Here is a 17,697-nt window from a genome sequence, read left to right as displayed (position 1 = left end):
AGATTTTCTTCCACACCCCACTGTCCCCCAGCGAATTACAAATCAGCACGTCTAACCCAAAGCTGGGTGAGGGGAGGGTGGCACTGACACAGTGATGGCATCTTTCAGGCTGCAGAGTGGTCTGAGAAGGACTTGGGAGTTGGGCCTCTTCCCTCAGTGGGCTGGGATTGGTGGTGGAGGGGTTCGTGGGCAGGAGCACCTCCCACAGTGCTGCCACCCCCTTGAGCCAGCGGGAGGTGGGGTGAAGTTGAGCCTGGATTAGCCGGGGAGTGGGGGGGGGGGGGCACTGGGAGGCTCCTAGAGCTGCACGGTGGCCAGAGAAGGGGGTGTGGATAGGCGAATGCACCATGCCGCTGCAGGACGACACCCTCCGAGAGGTGTGGGCCTCGGACAGGTCCGGAAGTGTCCCCCCCACCTCAACCTACCTGAACCCTGGGGGGCCCAGGTGGAGGGGCTGGGGAAGGGCAGGAAAAGGGGAGGAAGACAGTCTGATTCCTTTGCTACCCTCAGCGGACATGAGGAGGAAGGCTCGGATATCCAGCAGCACCCCAAGCAGGTATGTCGCCCCTGCTTGGAAAGGAGACAGGGAGAGCCCCCCCTCGCCTCAACTGCATGTAAACCTCCTCAGGGTAGCGGATCTGGGAGTGAGACGCATTCCCCTTGGGGCAGCGTCTGGAGGTTGCTTTCCCGCAGGGGGGTGTGTGTGTGTGTGTACGTGTGTGTGTGTGTGTGTGTGTGTGTGTGTGTGTGTGTGTGTGTGTGTGTGTGTGACTTCGAGGAAAGGGATGTTTGGGGGCATGGGATGTCCAGGGGAGGAATTGGGCCTTGGGGCCTTTGGGGGTGGCCATGGTGCACGGGAGGGGTCATGGTTCCCCACTCCAAGAAGGAGGCTGCTGTTCCCCTCCCGATAATCCGCGGTTATTTCTGGCGGCTCAAGAGATTAGAGGGTCATGGTCAGCCCTCAGACCCCCCCCCCCCTTTCTTTCCTCTCCCTCCTCCTGACCCCCACTCAGCAGCGACCCGCCAAGGGGCAGAAGTTGAGGAAGAAAAGGACGGAAGCCCCTGAGTCCCCCTGCCCCGAGGGATCCAAGCCCCGGAGGAAACCTGGAGGCGGGCGGGGGGCCGAGCCCGGGGGTGCCCCCAAGGGTGAGGGACGCGGGAGGGCTGCGGCCGGTCCTGGATTCTCCAGGGGGTGCAGAGGAAGGGAAATGGAGGGGTGGGAGCCGGCCGGAGTAGAAGTGCGTGGGGGCCGGGCGGGCGATGAATGAAAGCCGGGGGAGATCCCCACGGCGAGGAGCCGGAGGGGGCAGCGGCCAGGGCTCGGGCGCCGTCGGAGGAGGGGGTCTGGCCCTGCCTGACCCTGGCCTCTCGGCTCAGCCGGGCGGAGGGGGAAGCCGCGGGAGGAGCCCGCCCCGCAGCCGCCCGGGGCCCGGCCGCCGCAGACCGTCTACACCAAGTTCCTCAGAGACCCGGAGGCCAAACGCGACCCGCGGGAAACCTTCCTGGTAGCGCGAGCCCCGGACGCAGTAGACGGTGAGAGGCCGGCGGGAAGGTTGGGAGGGGGGCGCTGGAGAGAAGGAGCCAGGTGGCTGGACAAGAACAGCGACAGAGAGGCGGAAAACTCGGGAAAACAGCCTCCCCTTCTCTGGCCTTCTCTTTGAGCCAGAAAACAAAACAAAGAAAACCCTTTATTTCCGGGTGGGGAAACTGAGGCACGGAGGGGTTGAGAGTTTTGTCTTCAACTACAGCTAGGGGCCAGAGGTAGCCCAGATGCTCTGGCTGGAGGTCAGAAACAGACAAGGACAGGGAGCAACGAAGTAGGAGAAACAGCGAGAAACAGCCCAGGTGCGGTCACCAGGGCAGAGAAGGGCCAAACTGGAAGACAGGCAGGAATGTGTGAGGAGGTGAGAGTCCCAGAGAGAGAGAGGGGGGGGGGGGGGAAGGTGCTACAGGCAAGGGCATCCCCCCAGAACAAGATTGCCTAGCCCCTAGCATTCCCCCCAACTCCAGCTCACTCCCCCAAGCAGCCTGAGGTCATTCCCTCCTGTTCCAGGAGAGCCTCCCGCCTCTGGCTCTCATTTCCCAGCAATCTGGAGGGGACTGAGCCCCCAGCTAATGGGACACATCCCAGCCCCCATTATGAGGAGTTTCTGCCTATAGAGGATGAGGAGGAAGAAGAGGAAGACCATGAAGAGGAAGAGGAAGAGGAGGAGGAGGAAAAGAAAGAGAAAATCCCTCTGCCTCCCAAGAAGCCTCCTAAAGAGAAGACTTCCGCAGGCATCAAGGAGAGGAGGGCCAAGGCCCAGGGTCAGAAGGGTGAGTGTTGAGGGTAAGAAGGGAGCACGTGTAAAACTAGCCCTGTCCTTCAGCGACTTGGGGGCCTCGTCGATATGCCAGAGCTCACACATCAAGAAGTTACCCAGCGCCTGGACACGAGAGTTTCTCTCCCTGGTGGTGTCGTCCCTGATGGTCCTTAAGTGCATAGCCTGCCTGGGGGCTCTGTGAGCCAGGGAGGGCAAAGGATTTTAGTTTTCGTTGTGATTTTTCAGCTTTTTAAAAAACTCAATATGAATTATTGTTATAATTTCCATAAAAGCATCAAAGTGATTACTGTAAAAATCAGTCAATGAATAAATGCTGTGATGGCTCTCTGGCCTGGGCACCTCACCCTACAGGTACCCCAGTCTGGTTTAAAGGTGGGCAGGTAGCTGGCACCTTGGGCCCCTGTGGGAGAGGGAGAGAGTGCTCTCTGTATCACCTGCCAGAGGGGGTTTTCTGGGGATGGCATGGGAGCTGGGTTTCATTCATTCATTCATTCATTCATTCATTCATCATTCATGTATCCATGTATTCTGTAACACCTATTAAGCTCCTGGTGTTTGTCCAGGCCTTTATGGACTCAGGATTAAAACTTGATGAGCAGAAGACAGACTCTGGGCCCTTGTCAGGCCATGAGGAGTGGGTTGGAAGGTGGCCTTCAGCCCCAACAGGCTCTTCTTTGTCTAACCCCTACCTCCATTTCCAGGGGACCTGGGAAGCCCTGTCCCCCCATCCAAACCTCTTCGAATGAAGAAGAAGGAGGTACCAGTGGGGGAGGGGACCAAGATGAGAAAGACAAAGAAGAAAGGTGAGACTAGCCTCTGGAGGAACAGGGGACTCCGGGTGTGGTGGAGGGTGACTCCTTCACATCCACACACACAGGGTCTGGGGAGGCTGACAAGGACACCTCAGTGAGCCCGACCAGAGTGACAAAGAAGAGCCCAGCAGCCATGTTTCTGGTGGGGGAAGATGGCCCCGCTGAGAAAGCTCGGAAGAAGAAAGGTGGGTGGCAGTGGCCTCCGGTATCAGGACATCTAGAGGCAGTCCTGGGGGTCATGGAGTCAGAAGACTTGGGGGGCATCTTGACCTGCCCACGTTAATAGCTGTGACTATTAAGGCAGGTATTGTAGCCTTTCTGGGGCCCCTATAATAGTAATGTGGGATGATTCTCTTGTGGTTGTGGGGAGGGTCCAAGTGAGACATGGGTGTTAGATGTACTTTGCAAACCATGAAGTGCTCTGCAGGGTAAGGGGTTAACAGGCTGGTTCCCACTCCACGCCCAGGCACTCCCAAAGGCTCAGAAGAGGAGAGGAAGGAGGAAGAGGAAGAGGAGGAAGAAGTGACGAAGAACAGCAATCAGAAGGGCAAAGCGAAAGGAAAAGGCAAAAAGGTTGGGGCCCAGAGGGGAAGGGGACTGATGTCCTCAGGGAGCAGTGGCAGGGGCCTGGGTTTGGGGGACTGGGGTGTGGAACCTCGCTGGGGGGCTGGGGCCATGAAGTCACTTGGGGTTAGAATCATGACTCCCTCTCTGATGACAGGCTAGGAGGACAAAGGGCACCAGACTTGTGAGAAAAGAAAAGGCTGTTGTGGGGTCACCATGCTGGGATTGGTGCCCTGGGGGCCTGATGTTATCTGGGCTCTAAGCCCTCCCCTCCGCAGCCTAACATCAGACATGGTCAGAGAGGCTCACACGGCCCCAATATGAAGAGACCCCATTTTCTTTTTCTTTTTAATTTTTTTAAATGTTTTATTTTATTTTTGAGAGAGAGAGAGAGCACGAGCAGGGGAGGGGCAGAGAGAGAGGAAAACATAGAATCTGAGGCAGGTTCCAGGCTCCAAACTGTCAGCACAGAGCCCGATGCAGGGCTTGAACTCACAAACCGTGAGATCGTGACCCAAACTGAAGTTGGACACAACCAACCGAGCCCCCCCAAGTTCCCTGAGACACTCATTTTCTGTACCCGGGAGGTAGAACTCACAGGCAGACAGGGACACGTGTACTCACCCGTGGGCGCACTGGCTGGCTGTAGGAGTTGTAAGAATATTTGCATGCTACTGCTCTAAGTTCTCCAAGTGCTTTCTGCTACCCCACCCCGGACCACCCAACCTTCCAGCAACTGAAGGGTTAACAGTGGCTGACAGGGGCCTCCTGTGCCCTCCCCCAGGCCCACCAGCATCCATTCTGACGGGGCATTCTCCACGAGCAGAACAGGTTGTTAACAGTTTGAATATTCCTCTTCCTCACAAATAGGACTCAGGTACCGACATGCACAGGCGGGACCAAGCAGGAGAGAGAGGGCCAGTTGGAGAAAGAAAGCGATGGAAGTCTTTGAGAAATTGGTTTCCACAAGCAGAGAGATCACCATGAGGGCAGGGCTGGGGGCTTGGCCATGTGGGCTTATGAGTCTGTTCAAGAGCGGTCGGGTCTTGGGGGACCTGATTCACATGGGCCCACATCACCAGGTACCGATATATAGACTGCAAGGCCAGTTTATTATCTCCCACGGGGAATATAACCGCGGCACAGCCTTCAGTACAGTAGGCTCTAGAAATTGACAGCTGTGGAGATGTTTGAATAAGTTCTGGCTTTCTCCACATCACATTCCAAACATAGTCTTGTGTTTCCAAAGTTTCTTCTGGAGCAGCCCGGAGTGGAGAAGATGTTCAAGGGTCTGCAGGCTAAGGGCCTGCTCGCTGCCACCAGCCTCACCTCACACACAGTCCCAACCTGCCCTCAGCAAAAACAGCCAACCACAGCGTATCGGGGATTCCCAGGGACTCTCACGTAGCACACACCCGGGCTGGCAGTCCCTTGTCCCCCGCTCTTGTGAGGGATAGCACATGAGGGCAGACGGCACCAAGCTTGTGAGAAGCAGAAGGGCAGCTGCGGGGTTGCCAGGCCAGGCCAGGCCAGCCTACGTTGTAATGCAACCAAACTGCTCTGAGGAGTTTTTCCCTGAGCAAAATAAGCTTATTTATTCATTCATTGTCTTACCTCTGTATTGCTGTGTAGCAAACCACCCCAAAACTTAGTGCCTCAAAACAACAAACATTTATTTTCTTCATTCCTGTAAGTCAGGAATGTAGGAGTGGCTTAGCGAGGCACGTACTTCTGGCTCGGGGGTCTCATGAGATTGCAGTCAAGATGTCAGCTGGGTCTGCAGTCACTCTGAAAGCTTGACTGGAAATAAAGAATCCACTTCTAGAATGGTTCACTGTCATGATTGTTGGCTGGGGCCCTCTCCATAGGGCTGCCTGACTGTTCTCATGACAATGGCAGCCAACTTCTCTCAGGGCTCAAGAGTGGCCCAAGAGTGGTGCCTGGGTGGCTCAGCCGGTTAAGCCGCCGACTTCGGCTCAGGCCATGATCTCTCGGTCCGTGAGTTCGAGCCCCGCGTCGGGCTCTGTGCTGACAGCTCAGAGCCTGGAGCCTGCTTCAGATTCTGTGTCTCCCTCTCTCTGACCCTCCCCTGTTCATGCTCTGTCTCTCCCTGTCTCAAAAATAAATAAACGTTAAAAAAAATAAAAAATTAAAAAAAAAAAAAGAGTGGCCCAAGAGAGACAGCAAGGAGAAGGCACAATATCTTTCATGACCTAGCCTTAGACTAATCACTTAGAAGTGACCCATCACTTCTGCTATATTCCATCGGTCAGAAACACGGACCCTGATACAGTGTGGAAGGGGACTACACAAGGGTGTAAATACCAGGAGGCAAGGACCACTGGGGCTCGTCTTGGAGGTTGGCTACTACATTCACTGAGTATTTACTACACACTATAATAATAGCAGTAGCTAATACTGTGGTAACACTATGTGCTTAGAACACAGCAGTTCATACCTTTGGCCTCACCTCAGTTCACCCCTTGACATCGTGTCCACTGAAGGAAGGTCTTTCTAAGGCCCTGGCTCTAACAGGAGGCTGCACAGCATTTAAAGCCTAGTTACACTTCTTACTAGCTATATGAACTTGGGCAAGTTGCTTAGCCTCTTTGAGCCTCAGCTCCTTCATCAGTAAAATTGCACAACTACTTCAGTAGTTACTGAGAAGGGAATTAAACCATGTAACATTCGGAAGATCCTTAGAACTATGCCTGGCACATTGGTAGGCTTTATAGGAGTGTTTGTTTAATATATCAATTAAGTAAGGTCTGTCCCGGGTGTCCAGCCCCAACTTATGCGTTTCTCAGATGAAAACACTGAGTCACAGTTAAACTGGGTAAAGAGTTGGGGCGCCTGAGCAGCTCAGTTGGTTAAGCGTCCAACTTTGGCTCAGGTCGTGATCTCGCAGTTCGTGAGTTCGAGCCCTGCAGCGGGCTCCGTGCTGACAGCTCAGAGCCTGGAGCCTGCTACGGATTCTGTGTTTCCCTCTCTCTGCCCCTCCCCTGCTCACACACTCTCTCTCTCTCTCTCTCAAAAATAAACATTAAAAACAAATTAAAAAGGAAACTGGGTAAAGAGTTAGTGGTGGAATCAGGATTTGAATCCAAGCTGTCTGGTTCCAGAGCCAGGCTCTTAACCACAAGCTAAGCAAAAAAGAAAGCGCCAAGCTCCCCAGAGCCTCCTAACGTGGGCTGCTGAGCCGCTGGGGAAGTGTGAGGGGCCCAGCCCACTGTAGCTGGCCCGTCCGTTCTCTTCCCACACAGAAAGCGGTGAGTTGTCCGGCCCACCCTGCCTGTGTCCCAGCTCCGGGGACCTGCTGAGGGCAGAGGAGCTAGTGCTGTAGGCTGATACATGCTGTGCCCCCACCCAGAAGGAGGAGAGAGCCCCATCTCCACCCGTGGAAGTGGATGAACCCCGGGAGTTTGTGCTTCGGCCTGCCCCTCAGGGCCGGACAGTTCGCTGCAAGCTGACCCGGGACAAGAAGGGCATGGATCGGGGCCTGTATCCCTCCTACTTCCTGCACCTGGACACAGAGAAGAAGGTGGGTAGGGGAGAGGGGGCAGGGGAGAGAGAGGGCAGGGGGCAGGACCCAGGCTGAGGGTGGAGCTAGAGCCAAATTGGGGGGTGGGGGGAGTGGTGGATACAGGACAAATAGGCCTTCTCTCTCCCCCCACCCTTCTCTTTCCCTCACCCATCTTCGCCTCCCATCCTCTGTCACCTGTCTCCCCCTGTCCCCAGGTGTTCCTCTTGGCTGGCAGGAAGCGGAAACGTAGCAAGACGGCCAATTACCTCATCTCCAGCGACCCTACCAATCTGTCTCGAGGAGGGGAGAATTTCATTGGGAAGCTGAGGTAGGGCTGGGAGGCCCAGGACCGCAAGAACGCCATGGCGGGTCACTTTGGTCTCCCTGTGCCCGGCAGTGTCCACCACACTGGACACTCTGGAAACGTCCCCTGACCCAGGGGTTCCCACACTTTAAATGGGTACAGATCACTTGGAAGTGTTGTTAAAATGGCTCAGTGGGTCTGGGTTTGGGGCAAGATTCTTCACTTTTTCTTTTTATTTTTGAGAGAGACAGAGGCAGAATGTGAGTGGGTTGGGGCAGAGAGAGAGGGAGACACAGAATCGGAAGCAGGCTCCAGGCTCCGAGCTGTCAGCACGGAGCCCGATGCGGGGCTCGAACCCACAAACTGCGAGATCATGACCTGAGCCGAAGTCGGACACTCAACCGACTGAGCCACCCAGGCACCACTTTTTTTTTTTAATGTAGATTCTTCACCTTTTTTTTTTTTTTACGTTTATTTATTTATTTTGTGAGAGAAAGAGAGGGCAAGTGGCAGGGGGACAGAGAGCATTTCAAGCAGCCTCTGCGCTGTCAGCAGAGCCCGATGTGAGGCTCAGTTGCAAGAACCCTGAGATCAAGAGTTGGATGCTTAACTGACTGAGCCACCCAGGTGCCCCTCTTCATTTCTAATAAGCACCCAGGTGATGCCCATGCTACTCGACCCTGTACCTCACTTGGAATAGGTCATAAGGTCCATGAGGGCAATGTCCATGCCTGTCTTGTTCATGGTTGAATTCCTAGCACCTGGCACATAGTAGCTACTCAATAAACATTTACTAAGTGAATGAATAAACAAATATCTGGCACCTACCCTGTGCTGTGTCTCCCCATATATCTCCTCTAATCCTCACTGCAAATCTGAGAGGTAAGGGGAAGGTGAATCCCTGAGTCAGGCCTTATTTCTTTTATTTATGTGTTAATAAACACATACAGTCCACCTATGTGTCAGGCATAGTTCTAATTTCCAAATATTAATCCATTTAATCCTTCTATTGACCAAATGAGGAAAATACTGTTATTATGCCCATTTTACAGAGGGGGAAGTTGAGGCTCAGAGAGTTTAGTTTGCCTAGGGTCACACAGTAAGAGATGGATTTGAGATCTGAAGGCTGCCCAGTGTCCTTCCAGATCCAGCTTTAAAGATCTCATGAGGGAAGCGTGGGGCAGAGGACATGAATTGCTCTGTCCTACGACACCCATACCCTTGACACAGGAAGCTTTCCGAATTGCCTGGCTGGGACGAAGGGTCTTGGAGGAGGGGTACAGAATCCCCTCAGCCCTGCCCCCAGCTCCACCCTGTTTGCAGGTCCAATCTCCTGGGCAACCGCTTCACCGTCTTTGACAACGGGCAGAACCCGCACCGCGGAGGAGGCAGCACTGATGTGGGGCGCCTTCGGCAGGAGCTGGCAGCTGTGATCTATGTGAGAACTCGTCCTGGGCCCCCTGGCAGCACCCTCCCCTTTGCAGGGGCCGACCTAACAGGTGTGTCCCTCCCAGGAAACCAACGTGTTGGGCTTCCGAGGTCCCCGGCGCATGACGGTCATCATCCCAGGCATGAATACGGAGAACGAGAGGGTCCCCATCCGGCCGAGAAATGTGAGCCCAGCACCTTCCTGACACCTGTCCCTGAGGGTCCTACTCCCATGTGACCCACCCATGACCCACTCCTGGGGAGCTGGGGGGGTGGGGGCTCAGCTTGCTCACACCCAACTTCCGGAGCACACTCATCACCCCGTGTCACAAATTCATTCTGGAAACTTGTGGAATTGATTCAGGGGTTTCGTCATTGAATTCACAGAAACAAATGCAATGGGGACTTTTTTTCCAGTTTACCCCAGATCATCCATTCATATATTCATTCAACACATGTATATTGAGTGCTGAGGATTATTCTAGGAAACTGGAAGATGTCAGTGAATAAAACAAAGATCTGCCCTCATGAAGCCGGCATTCTAGTGGAAGAGACAGTAGACAATAATTGTGATAAGCAAAAAAATTGTATAGTACGTTAGAAGGCGATAAGTGGTATGGGAAAAAAAAGAAAACGTCAAACAGGAGAAGAAAGATGAGATGTGTGTGCGTGTTCCATATTAAATACAGTGGTCAGAGTAGGCCTCACTGAGAAGGTGACATTTAAGCAAAGACCTGAAGGAGGTGAGGGAGCAAGCCTGTGGATATCTGGGGAAAGAGCATCCAGGCAGTGGGAAGAGCCAGTGCAAAGGCCCTGAGGCAGAGTGGTGCCTGGTGGGTTTGAGGTGAGAGGTGAGAGTGAGGGGTAGATTGGACCTGTACAACTGGTTTCTACCCTGGGAGAAACAGGAAGCCACAGCAGGGTTCTCAGGAGTGACATGATTTGACTTTTATTTTAAAAAGCAAAGGTTGCTTGTTTTTGTGTGTGTATGTGTGTGTGAGGGAGAGGGTAAGATGGAGAGATGTCCTGGGGAGAGGTGGCCTCCTTAGGTGTCAGTCCCTTGCTCTGCTGCTTTAGCACTGCAAGTCAGTGAGCCCAAGGTTTCACAGACAGGCGGACTGGCATGCTCCATGCTCTTAGTCAAGTCACTTTACTCATTTACAATGAAAAATCACAGCCACCAGCTGATCACGCATCCTTCCCTGCTGGAAAGTCACACCGTATTGAGAGGCCGGGCCAACCCATGGGGCACGAGGCATGTAGGGTCCCACAGTTACTCCTTCCATGCCTGGAAGAAACACACAAATGCTCCAGAGGCAGTGCGTCCTGAGCATGTTTGGGCTTCGTAAGAACCACCCCGTGCTGCTTTAGGTAACTGTTTTTCACTTCACAATTCATTCATTCTATGATCATTCATTAAAGCCAGGCACCGAGGATCCAAAATCAACACAACAGTTACCATCAGAACCATGATATTTACTGAGCATTTACTCTGTGCCAGGAACTGATCTGAATAACATTCCATGCACTATTAACTTATTTAATCCTCACAATACTCTGTTGTGAGGGAAACTGAGGCACAGGGACATTAACGAACTATTATACCCGCCCTTAGAGTATCTAATGTTGTCCATTAGAGTACAGTGGGAGAAACCATAAAAGCAAGGTGTCACGGAGACTCACAGCTAAGACATCTAAATCAGACATGGGGTCAGGAAGGCTTCGGGGAGGACATGATCTTGAGGGGACTCACTCTAAGCCATGAATGTGACTCAGGAAACTCGGGAAAGAAATATTTCAAGAGCACTATCATATAGACACCATTCCTTCCTTCAAGAAACTCTCTTCCAGGACATCTTATTTTAACTGTTTACCTGTCTCAGCAAGCGCAACTGTGAGCTCCTTGTGGGTCCCAGAATGTCTCGTTCATCCTTGTAATCAGGTACCAGCATGTGGCCATTCCTAAGACCCCTTGGGTATCCACAGCCCAGAGCACCTTCTGTGTGCCCGATGCTACTTTCCATTTTCCAACCCTCCACTTTGGCATCCCACAGCAAAACCCCATTCCCAGAGATGTAGCCCATGCCCGCAAGGACACCACAGAGACCAAACGTGCTCTCAAGGATCCCCTGAACGGATGTTGATATCCAGGCTGCACGCTAACACAGACACGCAAAGGCGTGCTCAGGTTCCTAGGCCCCTTCCCCTCAGTCCCGAGATACCTCGGCCCCCTCTAACCGCCCTCTTCCTAATTCTCCCCCTGGCACCCCAGACCAGCGATGGGTTGCTGGTGCGCTGGCAAAACAAGACACTGGAGAGCCTCATCGAGCTGCACAACAAGCCCCCCATCTGGAATGAAGACAGCGGCTCCTACACCCTCAACTTCCAAGGCCGAGTCACACAAGCCTCCGTCAAGAACTTCCAGATTGTTCACGCCGATGACCGTGAGTGTCGGAGGGCCCGAGCCACCACCTCCAGAATCCCAACCCTCACTGAGGCCCTTTCCCCACCATCCCTCTTGCGTGCGTGCTCTCACTCTCTTGCTGCCCCCCCCCCCCCCCCCAGAGCTGTCCTTTATTGCTAGAGCCAGAACAACCAGGAAGGTTACTCCCTCCTGCAGGGGCATTGACACCATGCTCCCAGGAGCCTCAGATATTCCAAGCAGGTGTCTTGGGGCTCATTGTTCTAGGCCTTCCTTCTAGCATTGACCAGAGCCTGGGGTAGATACTGGGATACCCTGGGTAAGAAAAACTGTGTTGAAGGGAGAATTAATCTGCTGGAGTTTGAAAACCACTGATAGCGCAACCTCTATGTGGTCAAAGATGGTGCTGAGGCTCAGAGAGGGCAGCGCCTTCCCCAAAGGCAGCAACTCCAGGAGGTTCCACTGGCCATCGAAATTTATTTCAAAAACACTTGCACAGTGCTTTCCATGTGCTAGGCACTGTTCTCTGGACTTTACAGATACTGAATCATTATATCTTTCAATAACCCTGTGAGGAAGGTATTTTTGTCGCTATTTGGCAGATGAGAAAACTGAGGCACAGAGAGGTTAAGTAACTTCCCCAAGGTCATAAAGCAATTAAGAGGTAGAGCTGGCTTAACGCAGGTGGTCTGGCTCCAGAGCCCCAGCTCCTAACCCCTTCAGGATGGCTGCCTTGTAGGGGTAGGGAATATTAATCAAGCATTTCTGAATGCCTACTCTATTGTCCTCTCTCAAATAAGGTCAAAGGCCTGGCCTCGAGGAATTAGGGAAAAAAGATATGCCCAGAAAACACAATTAAGTACAAATGTCCCTGTTACAAGCCTGGGGGAGAAGTTCCCACTAGGGTTAAGGAAGTTTGGGGATGGAAAGATATCTCCCAAGGGACACCAAGGTTCCCAGGATTGGCTACCATCGAGCAACTTCTCCATCCCCCACTCCATCCTAGGGATGGTTCCCCAGTGTCACCTGTCCCAAGGCCTTGGAAAACTGCTCTCCAGATCACATTTCTGGTGGAGCCTGGTCTGCAGAGATCAGGGGTATTTTTAGCAACTTCCTGTCTCTATGGATGCTGGGGGAAGTGTTGGGACTAGGGTTGGGAACCTGGACCAGATATGGGATGGGGTTGAGTGGAGCCACTGGATAAGGAAGGATTCAGGGGGCTAGTTAAGAGATAGAGCCTGGCAGTCTAAGATGGGACTTGGTGTCTGGGGATGGGAAGAAGGAATGAGGCCAGAGACAATGGAAAGAAAAGGATTCTAGGCTTGGGGAAGTGTGACAGGTTCCTATATTTAAGTGCCTGTCATACACATAGCCCTAGGTGGCAGAAGATAAGGCAGGGTCCCTGCCCTCAGGGGCTTACAGTCAGTCAGAAGTCTGGTAAACCGGCAGGTGGGACTGGTTGGGCCAGATAAGAAGGGGTGGATGGGTGGAGGGGTGAATACTTGAGAGGGTGGCTGAGGATTGGTGTTCCAATACAAGGGAGGGGAACTGTTCCCAGTGTTGAGGGGGCTGTCTGCCAGGAATGGGAACCCAGGAGGTCGTGGGCCACCCCACCCCTGTCTGTGTCCACAGCCGACTACATTGTACTGCAGTTCGGCCGCGTGGCCGAGGACGCCTTCACCCTAGACTACCGGTACCCGCTGTGCGCCCTGCAGGCCTTCGCCATCGCCCTCTCCAGTTTCGATGGGAAGCTGGCCTGCGAATGACCCCAGCAGCCCCCAGCGCCCCCAGCGCCCTCCAAGGGTGGGGGAAAGGATTCAGTAGAGGGTTGCAGTGTCTATTCACCAAAGCCCCCACTGAAGACTCCTCTCTTGTCGGGGGCTGACCCCTCACTGTCTCTGAGTGACCTCCATCCACTCTCCAGCCTGGCACAGGCCGAGGCAGGGGAGGAGCTCAGACGGCGGTCCGACAGAGATGAAGAACATCTGGAGTTGGGAGCCACACATCTGGTCGCGGAGCTAGCCTGCGCCGCTTCACCAGCCGCCCCCCTTCCCCGCCCCGCGCCCCAGTCACTTCCTGTCCAGCAGCAGTAGTCAGTGTTGTTTTAACCCCCTCCGGGATCGTACTAGGGCTCCGCGGAGTGGGGCGGGTTCCGAGGAGGGGGTAGGTGATGGGGGACGAAGACCGGGTACCCACGTCCCCAATAAAGCCGCGTCCCAGGCCCAGCGAGCAGTGGTTCTTCAGCGCGTGCCGAGAATTGGGCGGCGGGAGGGGTCCGGAGCGCGGGAGAGGTCCGGAGGGCGGGCTGGAGGCCTCCCTCCCCACACCCCCACCCCGCTCCCGCCCAGGCCCGGGGCACTCCCGCGTCCCCTCCCCCGCGCCCAGCGCCGGTCCTACCGAAACTCGGCGGGCTCGTGGTGTCGAGACGCCCCCCGCGGGGGCCCCGGGCCGAGAGGGAGGGCCCCGGAGGTCCGGGAAGAGGGGGAAAGGGAGAAATTCGAGAAACAAGCCTCTCGGGGAGAACCAGACAAACCGGGTCCGGGCATGGAGGGCGCAGTCGCCAGGGCGGGGCGGGGTCTGGGGCCCCGGGAATTGGGGCGGGCTCTCGGGCCGGAGAGGGCGCTCCGCCTCGGCAGCTCCGGACTCGTGGGGTGGGGGGGGGCGGGTAGGGAGCCCGGAGGCCCGTGCGCTTCGGCCCCCTGGGGCTCCTCGTGACGCGGCACCCCGACGGGAGTCCAGCCGGCTAGGCGGGAGCTCCGCCCTCGGCCCCGCCCAGCCCCGAGCCCCAAATTGCGGTGGGGTCCTGGGGAGGTGGGGTAAGGCCCGGCGTGCAGGGAGAAGTTGGGAGCGTGGCACTGGCAGGCGGGGAGCGAAGCGCCTAGGCGCGGGAAGGCCGGGAACAGCCACAGGTCGCGAAGCCATGGGGTGGGCAGCCCGAGCGCCGACTGGGGGCGGCCCCGCGCGGCCCGGCCCCGCCCCTCCCGGTCGGTGCCCGCCCCCCTGCGCGCCCCGCCCCCTCCTTCCCCGCAGCCCCCACCCCCCGCCCCGGCTCCTCAACACAAACTTTCCGTCCCGCTCGCTCCCTCCTCCGCGCCCGGCGCCTCCCGCTCCGGCCCGGCTCATTCCGCACATTCCGGCCAGCCCCCTCCCCAAGACCCCCCTTCCCCGGCCCCCCTCTCAGCTTTTTCGGGCCCGGCGGAGCGGCCCGGCCGGAGCGCCCCCCCGAGCTCGGACCAGGTAAGCCGGGAGGACGCCGGGAAGAGGCCGTACTGGGAGAGGTGGTTTGGTTGGCTGGTTCTGGATTGGGGGGGCACTCGCGGGGGGCTAGATCCCCGAGCTATTGTCCAGCTTGAGCCTGAGCCCCGGATCTGGGTGCCGGGAAGTTTAGAGGGAAGGGGGGGAAAAAGCTCTCCGGGAAGCCCCGCCCACCCCTCCCACCCCTACCCCCCTCCCCCCGCGACCCGGACGAGTTGGTTGGGGGAGGTCGGGGAACCGGGAGATTGTCTCCGGTGCCTTCGTCTGTCCCACCGTCCGAGTATGGGGTGCCGAGGCAGGGGTCTTGGGGGCGCACGGTTCGGGGGCCCTGCCACTGGGGAGCTCGTACCCAGGACTCCCAGTCCCGGGCCCCGCCGCCCTTTGGACTCCCGGCTCGCGCTCTCTCCGAGCCCGCCCGGCTCCAGCTCCACGCAGGCCTCGGGCCCGGCCTCCCGGCGTCCAGGCCGGCTCCTGCGCGCGGTGCCTGTGGCTGCGCTGGATTGTGGAGGGTGACTGGGAGCAGAGCTGCGCGCCCTGGGCGTGTGCCCCCTGAGAGGCAGGGGCTTAAGCTCTAGTCCGGTTCTGTCCCAGTGGGTGGGGGTTCCGAGTTCCAGACCAGGGCTCTAAGAGCCTGGCTCCAAAGGGGGCTGGTTTTGGGGCCTTATTTTCGCTACACTTCCTCAGAGCCTTGTTTAGACTTTAGAGGGTTTGAAGGAGGTTTGTTCTCCCCCCTCCCTCCCTCCCCACCACCATTGTCTGTCATGCCCTTTACTCCTGCCTGGGGAGGAAAGGTCAGGAGTGCCTGTCTGCATTTGGTTTTCAGCTAGCCAGGCCCCAGGGAAGTGTCATTGAGACCCCACTCTGTCACCTTTTTGGGAGAGAGGCCCTGATCCAGGGCTCAGAGATTCTTTCTGGACAAGAGAGAATGAGGCCTTGAGGGAGGGCTTCTCAGGGGGCACCTCCCTCTGTGCTTTCTCTCTCTCCAGGTAGAGGCAGAACCAGGTCAGGCCTGGACTTGTAGTCCAGGAAAGCAGGGGATGGGGGTAGGGACTGGACACAGCTCTAGGGGCTGGTGCCCATGGTGGCTCTGTGTATCCCATCTCTTGTGGTTGGTTCTGTGTATATACATGTTCCACCCCAGTGCAGGGGCGAGGACACCTCCTTGGTTAGCATGTTGGGGACAGCCTGGGACAAGGAGAATATCCTAAGACCCCAAAAGTTGGAGATGTGGGAGAATTATGTTCTCCTCCCTTCCAGATTCTTGTAGCTCCTTTTCCAAGAACTGCCCCCCCCTCCCCCCACCAGGAGGGTGTCACTTCAGGACATGGTTCTATGGTCTTCTGGATCCCTGCTCACCCTGTGGGTAGGGGATGGACAGATGTATCTTCTAGGAATAGGCTGTCAGGTGAGGGTGACTTCAGGGGCCCTGATGCCCCCTCTTCAGGGAGAGGTTAAGAACCAATTGGATTCTCAACCTCATGAGCCTTTCTCCCACCCCCCAAAGGGAGGGAACAATAATTAATGCTAATTAGCGTATTTGGACTGGGGAATGGCTCAGTGGGATGGTCAATGATTGGCAGGACAGAGCTGTGTGTGTGTGTGTGTGTGTGTGTGTGTGTGTGTCTGCATCCTGGTCTGTGCTCCCACCCTCACCCTCAGGTGCACCCTGTGCATTCTGCCGGTTGAGGAAATATTAAAACGAGAAGGGGATATCTCAAAGAGAAGGTCAAGGAACTAGAGATCTGGTCCCAACTGGGCTTTTAACCACCTGTGTCATCTGGGCCCTCAGTTTCCCTGCTCAGAATAAATGACTTCTCAGGTCCCTTATCTTTGAGCACCTTCCAGAGTCCCAGCCTCCTAGTCAGCTGGCCTGCCTTCTCCTTCCATTATGGAACGTGAACCTGGTGAGGTCTGGAGAGGTGAGTGGGTGATCCAGTGGCCTAAGGAAGAAGGTGAGGACAAACCAGGGGGTGACTGAGGAGTATGTAAACCAGGGGAGTACGGCTGAAAGGGTCACAGGCAGCAGGCAGCAAGGGACAGGGAAGCCAGGCAGAGCTGAGGAAACTTGTCCTCTGAAGTGGCCCTGGGGTCTGGCAAGGCTGGCCAGGGTGAATTGTGTTGAGAGGTCACTTGGATGGCCTGCCCCTCAGCCAGATTCCTGGACCCCACTAGGGGCTCGGGGCAGAAGCTGGAAGGGAACAGAAGCTACCAGTACCCCCTACCTCCTCACTTACGAAGGGATGAAGAGCTGAAGAGTCCACCCACAGTGAGGAGAGGGGAAGGGATCTGGGGTGCCAGACCCCAAGGAGCCAGGGAGCCATGAGGGCTATTAATACTGCAGCTTAAGAGCTGTGGAGGAAGCTAGGAGGTCACAGCCTCTTCTTCCCACGTGGGGGCTGCAGAAGCTGTGGGGTTGGAGGGGTGGCCTTGAGGAACCAGGTCTCCATGGGCCTGTGGGGCAGCCCTGGGGCCATGGCGGGAACTTCTGTGGTCAGAGGTCAGCAGATCACATTCAGGCCTGTCCTCAAGGCCTTGCCCTGGCCTCACCTCTCTCCTGGTGTTGTGCCAGCCTAGGCTTGTCTGCAGGAGGTGTGCTGCCCCTCAGAGGAGGACCCGAGAGGGGAAAGGACTTCCTTGCCTGTCCTCTAAGGGTCCCGCAGAAGCCTGGAGGCCAGAGAATCCTGTGAGGCCACGGGTCTCCCTAAAGCCTCAGCCCTTGAGGTTTCCTAGAGTGCTGATTGTTTCCTGTGCTCCCTGCCAGTCCCAAAAGGACAGGAAGTGATAGAGGGAAATGAGAGTGCAGCCATGTGTGACGCTGGACGTGTGTGAGACAGAGGCTGAGTGGGACATTCTGTGTGGGTGACACTGCGTGTGCGGGGGGTGTGCGTGTGACAGAACCAGCTAAAACCAGCTTGCGTGACTGCATGTGAGGCTGGACTTGTATGCGAGGGAAGCCTTATGTGACATTGCCCGTGACTTTGTAACACTCGTGTGAGTGACCGACACCGTGTGTATGTGGGAGCCACCATGAACGACAGGCTCAGCGTGTGTGTGAAAGAAAGCCA

The 17,697-nt window shown here is 56.0% G+C and overlaps 2 protein-coding genes across 8 annotated transcripts in view; both read left to right on the top strand.

Moving 5' to 3' along the window:
• Window positions 1-284: 284 nt before the first annotated feature.
• TULP1 (TUB like protein 1) lies at window positions 285-13,965 on the top strand. Of its 7 annotated transcripts, none has more exons than XM_060615298.3 (14): window positions 285-394; window positions 511-556; window positions 1,017-1,146; window positions 1,378-1,533; window positions 2,161-2,316; window positions 3,026-3,127; window positions 3,202-3,321; window positions 3,603-3,709; window positions 7,071-7,241; window positions 7,439-7,551; window positions 8,851-8,965; window positions 9,042-9,140; window positions 11,228-11,399; window positions 13,010-13,963. In XM_060615298.3, the coding sequence occupies exons 1-14, from the start codon at window positions 348-350 to the stop codon at window positions 13,141-13,143; spliced, it is 1,668 nt and encodes a 555-aa protein (XP_060471281.1). In that variant the 5' UTR covers window positions 285-347; the 3' UTR covers window positions 13,144-13,963. The 7 variants fall into 7 exon arrangements, with proteins under 7 accessions (XP_060471281.1, XP_060471280.1, XP_060471282.1 ...); XM_060615297.3 differs by having other exon boundaries at window positions 1,014-1,146; XM_060615299.3 differs by lacking the exon at window positions 1,378-1,533 and having other exon boundaries at window positions 286-394; window positions 1,014-1,146.
• TEAD3 (TEA domain transcription factor 3) overlaps window positions 13,548-17,697 on the top strand; it is a 23,615-nt gene continuing 19,465 nt past the window's right edge. The window contains exons 1-2 of the mRNA XM_060617173.3: window positions 13,548-13,565; window positions 14,260-14,614. Of these exons, the coding sequence (XP_060473156.1) occupies window positions 13,548-13,565; window positions 14,260-14,614 (373 nt within the window). The remainder of the gene's footprint in view (window positions 13,566-14,259; window positions 14,615-17,697) is intronic.

This window comes from Panthera onca, chromosome B2 (assembly GCF_046562875.1).
Source record: "Panthera onca isolate mPanOnc1 chromosome B2, mPanOnc1 haplotype 2, whole genome shotgun sequence".
Taxonomy (NCBI): domain Eukaryota; kingdom Metazoa; phylum Chordata; class Mammalia; order Carnivora; family Felidae; genus Panthera; species Panthera onca.
Note: the sequence above shows the minus strand (reverse complement) of the source record. Positions and strands in the feature narration are given on the sequence as shown.